Raw genomic sequence first — 8,743 nt, forward strand, 5'->3', positions numbered from 1 at the left:
GATAGTAATTTGGGTGTTAGAATCTGCATTAACAAGTTTATGAAATTTCTAATTCGATCTTGATTATTCATGAGTGAATTACATATTAGAATATTAGAATATTTGTTAATTAGTTATATGTATTTGTCAGATTTATTGTCTTTTTTACTGTCCACACTACATTAGTTGGTATAAGAGTCAGATCAAGTATTATTCATAAAATTTACAATCACCAAAGCCCTATACGTAGGCAGTATAGTAAAACCATAAAACATGAATAATAACTCGAAAACATAGATAAATAAATAAAATGATATAATATTCCAAAACTAATAAAAAATGGAAAAGTGAAATTGCCTACTTAAAAACCACTAATAAATTAAAATAAATAAGTTATATATATATATATATATATATTTTCCTCTTTACCTGATCTAGCTACCTATATATTTGTTCAGGAAAAAGAAAAACATTATAAATTACTTTATTTTCAATTTTAAATTCAAAATCTCAAAGAAAATTGATAAAAATGACATAGAGAAACATTTAAGGAAATTTGGAAAACTTTATCAAATGTTATTACTATTATTCTTTTTTGATAAATTGGGGAGGAGGAATTTTAACACTAGGTCTTAAATTATCACCCATTGTCATTGCAATCAGGCTATCCCAAGGAGACTTTCAAAATGTTAAGTTTATGTGTTGTTCTACCTACTTTAAAAAAATAAAAATAAAAAGTGTTTATCTACCTATTTTTGTTTAAAAAAAAAAAACTTTAAAAATACTTTACTTTAAATTTTAAAGTTCTAAATCTCAAAAAATAAAAATAAAAATAAAAATAAAAATAATAAAAATGGTTTAGAATAAATATTTAGAGAAATCATAAAGATTTTGAGAAATTTTGTATATATTCACTTTGGTATTTCTTATGGAAACATAGAGATTTGTGTAATGTAGAAAAAAGATAACGACTTTCCAAACAAATAAAAAGCCAAATACCAGTATATTGTAATTTAAGAACTACTACAGATACTTAATTTGACTTCACTTCTACTGATCATTTGTCATTGAACATAAAAAAATAATACCGTATCAGTCGATGGCGGAGAGAATCAAAAATACCAAGGTTTCATCACTATTGCTCATAGTCAAAAATAGGCACCTCATATATCGTTAGAAATAATGATATTAAAAAATGTAGATCAGAAGTGGCGGCCGACAATTGAGATGCCATTATTGAACCGAGAAATTAAACACATGAGAATAGAAGATACTTGTTAGTTTAACTTCTATATAAAGCTTTGTAATTTCCCTATGAATGCAAAGCAAATCGCAGTGCTTTTTATCTGCTTGGTTTTCCTTTTTTTGTTGATTAGCAAAAACAGAGCAAGCCATGGAACCTATCACACTTTCCTTGTCTCTCATCCTCCCAATCTTCTTAATTGCACTCATCTTCTACGCATTCAAACCCAAATCATCTAAGAAATACAATCTTCCTCCTGGTAGTTTCGGATGGCCGATCATCGGAGAAACTCTTGGGTTCATGAATGAGGCCCATGAGAAATGGATCGGGGACAGAATGAAGAAATACTCTTCCAAAATCTTCAAAACCCGAGTTTTGGGTGAGAATATGGTGGTACTATGTGGCGCTGCTGGTCACAAATTCGTAGCTGCCAACGAGGAGAAGCTTTTCATTGCATGGAGACCAGAGTCCATGCAGAAGCTGTTCCGGTCTTCCTATCAGAAAGATGCAAAAGCTCCACAATCAAGAAAGACCGAGACACAGATCACAAAAGCTCCCGGATTCATCAAACCAGAGGCTTTGGTTAAATACGCCGAAGCAATGGATGCCATCGTTGACAAACACTTCAAAACTTATTGGGAAGGTAAAGAGGTGGTCGAGGTTCATCACCTTTCACAGGTTATGGTTCTCCAATTGGCCGGCCGATTCTTCTTGGGGATCGGAGACGATGCGAGGATCGAGAAGATCGCAAAATTGATGGACAAAATGATGTTGGCTCTGCATATTACGCCCATCAACTATCCCGGAAGCACTTTCAACCAGGCAATGAAAGCAACCAATGCTCTGAGGGATGACCTCCAGTTGTTGATCAAGGAAAAGAAAGCTGCTTTCGCTAACGGAGCCAAACCTCAAGATATACTTTCCTACTTGATCGTTAGCGCCGATCCAGCCACCGGACAATCCCAGCCCGACCATGTGATCGCTGATAAGATTATGGGGCTTTTGGCTGCTGCTTTCAACTCTCCTTCAATGACAAATGCTTTCCTGATGAAATACCTTGCTAACAATCCCAAAGTGTTCGACAAAGTCCGAGCTGGTATATATGCATACTAATTGACCCTTTTAAATTAAATGAATGCCACTGATGTTTTCTGAAAACAGATTTGAATTTGATTATTGTTTTTTTTTTTTTTTGGGAAACAGAACAAATGGAGATTGCAAACTCAAAGAAGCCAGGTGAAACACTCAACTGGGAGGATTTTCAGAAGATGAAATATTCATGGAATGTTGCACTTGAAGTGATGAGGATCGTACCACCTCTCCAAGGAACATTCAGAGAGGCTGCAGCTGATTTCACATACGAAGGCTATACAATCCCAAAAGGCTGGAAGGTAAATTTGATTAAAAATTTTAATTTTTATTAATTAATTAATATGTGTGATTTATATAAATATATAATTAATTTTAATTATAGTTTTGTATTGATTTTTGACATGGTTTTTCTTTTCTTTGGCAGGTGTATTGGACCGTGAGCACTACAAATTTTGACTCAAACATATTTGAAGCACCAGAAGAGTTTGACCCAACAAGGTTTGAGAAATCAACCCCACCACCATACACAAACATCCCATTTGGAAGTGGACCTAGAATGTGCCCAGGAATGGACTATGCTCGTCTTCAGACTCTCACTTTTATCCATCATGTTGTTAAGCGTTTCAAATTGGAGGTTGTTGATCCTAATTTCAAGGTTTTGGGAGGTCTCAATCCCATCCCAATTGAAGGCCTTCATATTCGACTCCAGAACATTTCCGCATAGATACACATTTTCAATAATCAACCAGTGGACTTGCTTTCAATTTATACACCAGAAATGTGTGTGACACAGAAGCGATAGTTTCATGAATTCCATAAAAGTGTTCAGAGCATGTTATTTGTTACAAATCTTGTCTTTTAACTAAAATATTTGAATTTTGTGATACCGTTGAATTTCAATATTTTGAAAATAAAGAAAATGCGTTTCTTTATATTTGATATTTCGTACAGCATTATTAATTTTGGTATGACACAATTTCTTAAGTTGCAATCCGAGCTCAAGTTGGACAACTTAATGACTGAGTTTTTTTATATTATTTTTGGGACAAACTTAAAATACGGAGAATTGGCTCAACAAACTTAAAGAGAAAGTGTCATTCTTTAGTAAGATACTGAAGCTTGTACAAGCTTTGACTTTGACAGTTTCAATTGACTTTTTAACTTCAAGGTAAAAAAAAACAAAAAAGGGAGACAGTTTCAATTGACTTTTAAACTTCAAGGTAAAAAAAAAAAAAAAGAAAAAAAAAAGAGAGAGCAATAATTATAATTATAAGGTTAAAAATACAAAATAGCAGCACTTGGTAAAAAAAACGGAGGATAGAGAAACCAACTTCCATTGTACAATAACACGTGGCTTTACACTTATTACCAAAAAAAGTCACACATAGCTTTACACTTGTGTTCCTATCAGCCCGACACATAAAGCTCATTAAAATATTAGTTACATTTTGGAAGAATTTTCTATAGCTAATACTAATAGCAGCAGTCGATTATTTTCTTTATTTCTATTCCATATGTCCCAAGGCAATTCACCAAAAAACACATATCCTAAGGTGCATCCATTTTTTCCAACTACGCTTTTCCAGGCTCAATTAGTTTACTTTTCTTAAATTTTGTTAAGAAAATTATTCCAACTGGATTACTTAACACGCATATATATATATATATATATAAATATATTTATATATATGTATATAAATATCTATATATATATAAATATATAAATATACATAAATAAATGTAGAGGCAGCGTCCTTTGAAAATAATAGTTTTCCTAATCTTGGTGGACATTTACCTAATATTGGCGTACATTTAATTCATTAAATATTTTATTTTTAATTTTTTGGGGCTTGAGATTTGAAAAACCAGCAATTTTTTTTTTTTTTTTTTGCCACTTGACTAATTAACGTATTATCAATTACTTTTACTTCTGTAAATAATTTATTAACTACCTCAACAACTAATCTAACAATAATATTGTACCATTCCAACCCAAAGATATAATAATATACCAAAGTACATAAAATTAATGGTTGGTGATGAAGGAGGAAAATTTCAGAATCACCTAATGAAGGCCTAACATGGCTCTAGATCTTAAGCTGATTTTGTAGCCAGGATTCGATTATGTGCTGTTTATTTTCTTAATTAATATGCATACAACTTGTAAAAACAGATTTCTTTGGATTTTTTTTCCCTTAAAATAAGGTGCTTGTATTGTATTTGCTTACAAGAGCTCGGATCCTTGTCTGAGAAAAATCATAGCGTTTAACTCTTAGAATCATCTCTTGAAATTCCAGCATCGTATTATTTTCAAGGGGTCGACCCCGAGCTGTCCCTCCAGGATTTGTATTGAATTTATTGATCATGCTTAGTTGGATTTGACTACTTGTTTAATGGAAGTTCCAAAATACCTTCTTTAACCTTCAACATTTATTGTGATATACTCTTTCTCCCAAATAGAACCTCCCATTAGTCATTTCTAAATAAATTCAAGTAGCTGGTAATCGGTTTGAATTAAATTTGATTTTCGCTTGATAGAACTAATTTTGAATAAAAAATAAAGTTCATGAGTAGATCTTAAATAATAAATTAAATTCATAAATAGTTTGAATTTATTATTTATATATATTTATATAAAAATTATATAATAAAGTTAAGCATATTGATAATTTATAATGAATAAATGATATTTTTTATATTTTAATTTTTTTATAAATTTGTAAAATTAAATTAATTTTATGATAAAATTATAGAATAAATAAAATTTATTGATTATTAGTGTTAAAATCTTTTAGTTTTTATATTGTAGCAAATAAAGCCTATCCAAATTTGAATTTTTCAGTAAGAACTGGAATTGAATTTAAATAAGTTATTTCAAAATTTTAAAAACTTGAATAAATTTAAATATTTTTAATATTATATAAGCTAAAGTTTGAAAATGCTAAGACTCACTCATTTACACTCTCTTTTTCATATAGAATTCTTGTGTTTCCATTATTTCCCTTTTATAACTACTTTTGTTTACCACGATCCAAAAAAAAAGTACAAAGTTGTTGTCATTATAATTTGAAAGTACTTTACTTTTTTTTTTTAAACATGTCTAATTTGGGTTATAAATCATTCTTTTACTCGAGATGTGCCATATTAGTAACAAAACTAGATTAGTAAATTAGGGAGAGAAATCTTTTGTCTGCTTACCTTATCTCTCCAATGAAAGTTTGACACATGACTCAAAAATTTCTAAAGGGGACGGACGTTAGTTTTGATTCCGTTTTCGCTTCTCCACAAATTGCTTTCATACGTCGTGGTACCAATCCTCAAATTTTATATTCATCGTTGAATGATAGTCTTGAGTAAAATCTGATTCAAATCTTCTATTCATTGCTTGTGCCTTGAATGAAGCAAATCTCTGGCCCACATATTCATATCTCATTAAAAAAAAAAAAAAAAAACAAAAAAAACCAAAAGAAGTATCATTTGCACCTCTGAAAGTCTTTAGATGATAAAATTTCATCAAAATCGAGATCTGCGTAATACTAATCCAGGGGTTTTTAAAATCGAGATCTGAAAGTCATTTATTATTATTATTATTATTATTATTATTATTTTTCTTTTTGTTCTCCAAAGTCAGAGAAGGCAAATTTCATCTAAAGGTGTATGGCTATAGGCTCAATCTAAAAGGACTCGAAAAAACCATTTTCCAAGTAATTGCAACCATTGTTGCATGAAATTCTCAACCCATCGAACCAGACAACAAATGTATATACTTTTAGTGTCAGATTTGTCAAAAACACAAAGCTTGCTTAAAATGAAGAAAATCCAAACCAGGCCACCTAGCAAATAAATCCCACTGTTAAAACATTTTCTCTTCTATCTGGTGATAGAAGGAATTACGGTTTGAAGAATACTGGTATGGCTGCCGAACATTCAAACAAAAAGAAGATGGAGTGTTGTGGGGCTTAAAATAAAATAAAAACTTTTTTTTCTTTTTGGGTGAATAAAGCAGAATAAATTGACGGTAAAAAAATGAGGGTTATTTTTTAATGAGGTGGCACTGATTGATTGGGCAGACAGGTTTTGGGACAACAAAATGGGAACAGAGGACCCAACTCTGGTGATCCAATAATAAAATCTCTGAGAAAATTCTTTTAAATTTAATGTTGAAATTTGACTTTGATGGAAATCTTTCTTCCAAATTGTAATAAAAAAACAACAACAACGACAAAATCAAAAGAATAACAACAAACTTCAATTGATCATTTTTTTCCTTTTATGGAAATTATTATACTTCAAATTACATTCATAAATGAAAATTGATGATGTGCGAAAGCAAAGTCTCAACGATCATGTAACAATACTATATAAACATATGTAACTTATTTAACTTAATTCAGACAAAAAGATTGCATGTTAGAGAGAGAGAGAGTAAAAAAGAGGTACAAAAACAGTACACTCTTATTCGGCTAAATAACAGGTAACATAACAGCAATACACCACAAAAAATTAAAAACAAGAAGCATAACAGCAAGATTACTATATGGCTTCATACATACACCTATAGTGTATATATATATATATATATGCTACCATGCACATATCATATGCTGAACAAATTGAAGCAAGTCCACCAGCTGAAAAAGACAACGTCGTCTTCTGAGCATCAAATGCCTACGCTGATATTTTCTGGAGTCTAATATGAAGCCCTTCAATTGGGATGGGATTGAGACCTCCCAAAACCTTGAAATTAGGATCAACGACTTCCAATTTGAAACGCTTAACAACATGATGGATAAAAGTGAGAGTCTGAAGGCGAGCATAGTCCATTCCTGGGCACATTCTTGGTCCACTTCCAAATGGGATGTTTGTGTATGGTGGTGGGGTTGATTTCTCAAACCTTGTTGGGTCAAACTCTTCTGGTGCTTCAAATATGTTTGAGTCAAAATTTGTAGTGCTCACGGTCCAATACACCTGCCAAAGAAAAGAAAAACCATGTCAAAAAATCAATACAAAACTATAATTAAAATTAATTATATATTTATATAAGTCACACATATTAATTAATTAATAAAAATTAAAATTTTTAATCAAATTTACCTTCCAGCCTTTTGGGATTGTATAGCCTTCGTATGTGAAATCAGCTGCAGCCTCTCTGAATGTTCCTTGGAGAGGTGGTACGATCCTCATCACTTCAAGTGCAACATTCCATGAATATTTCATCTTCTGAAAATCCTCCCAGTTGAGTGTTTCACCTGGCTTCTTTGAGTTTGCAATCTCCATTTGTTCTGTTTCCAAAAAAAAAAAAAAAAAAAAAAAACAATAATCAAATTCAAATCTGCTTTCAGAAAACATCAGTGGCATTCATTTAATTTAAAAGGGTCAATTAGTATGTATATATACCAGCTCGGACTTTGTCGAACACTTTGGGATTGTTAGCAAGGTATTTCATCAGGAAAGCATTTGTCATTGAAGGAGAGTTGAAAGCAGCGGCCAAGAGCCCCATAATCTTATCAGCGATCACATGGTCGGGCTGGGATTGTCCGGTAGCTGGATCAGCGCTAACGATCAAGTAGGAAAGAATATCTTGAGGTTTGGCTCCGTTAGCGAAAGCAGCTTTCTTTTCCTTGATCAACAACTGGAGGTCATCCCTCAGAGCATTGGTTGCTTTCATTGCCTGGTTGAAAGTGCTTCCGGGATAGTTGATGGGCGTAATATGCAGAGCCAACATCATTTTGTCCATCAATTTTGCGATCTTCTCGATCCTCGCATCGTCCCCGATCCCCAAGAAGAATCGGCCAGCCAATTGGAGAACCATAACCTGTGAAAGGTGATGGACCTCGACCACCTCTTTACCTTCCCAATAAGTTTTGAAGTGTTTGTCAACGATGGCATCCATTGCTTCGGCGTATTTAACCAAAGCCTCTGGTTTGATGAATCCGGGAGCTTTTGTGATCTGCGTCTCGGCCTTTCTTGATTGTGGAGCTTTTGCATCTTTCTGATACGAAGACCGGAACAGCTTCTGCATGGACTCTGGTCTCCATGCAATGAAAAGCTTCTCCTCGTTGGCAGCTACGAATTTGTGACCAGCAGTGCCACACAGTACCACCATATTCTCACCCAAAACTCTGGTTTTGAAGATTTTGGAAGAGTATTTCTTCATTCTGTCCCCGATCCATTTCTCATGGGCCTCATTCATGAACCCCAGAGTTTCTCCGATGATCGGCCATCCAAAACTTCCAGGAGGAAGATTGTATTTCTTAGAGGATTTGGGTTTGAAAGCATAGAAAATGAGTGCAATTAGAAAGATTGGGAGGATGAGAGACAAGGAAAGTGTGATAGGTTCCATGGCTTGCTCTGCTCTGTTTTGTTCTGTTATTAGGATTATCAACTACCAAGCAGCTAATGGAACCTGATGGCTTGGTCTCTGATGGT

At 32.9% G+C, this 8,743-nt stretch overlaps 2 protein-coding genes across 2 annotated transcripts; one reads left to right on the top strand and one right to left on the bottom strand.

The window, feature by feature from the left end:
- Nucleotides 1-1,282: 1,282 nt before the first annotated feature.
- On the top strand, nt 1,283-3,246 carry LOC107403288 (beta-amyrin 28-monooxygenase). The gene is made up of 3 exons (XM_016010159.4): nt 1,283-2,318; nt 2,426-2,613; nt 2,739-3,246. Exons 1-3 carry the CDS (start codon nt 1,373-1,375, stop codon nt 3,036-3,038), a joined length of 1,434 nt encoding a protein of 477 aa, XP_015865645.3. The 5' UTR covers nt 1,283-1,372; the 3' UTR covers nt 3,039-3,246.
- A 3,491-nt stretch (nt 3,247-6,737) lies between these two features.
- Nucleotides 6,738-8,743, bottom strand: LOC112489518 (beta-amyrin 28-monooxygenase). The gene is made up of 3 exons (XM_048462267.2): nt 7,712-8,743; nt 7,409-7,596; nt 6,738-7,282 (listed from the first exon to the last, which is right to left on the bottom strand). Exons 1-3 carry the CDS (start codon nt 8,655-8,657, stop codon nt 6,983-6,985), a joined length of 1,434 nt encoding a protein of 477 aa, XP_048318224.1. The 5' UTR covers nt 8,658-8,743; the 3' UTR covers nt 6,738-6,982.

Source organism: Ziziphus jujuba, chromosome 12, assembly GCF_031755915.1.
Source record: "Ziziphus jujuba cultivar Dongzao chromosome 12, ASM3175591v1".
Classification (NCBI taxonomy): domain Eukaryota; kingdom Viridiplantae; phylum Streptophyta; class Magnoliopsida; order Rosales; family Rhamnaceae; genus Ziziphus; species Ziziphus jujuba.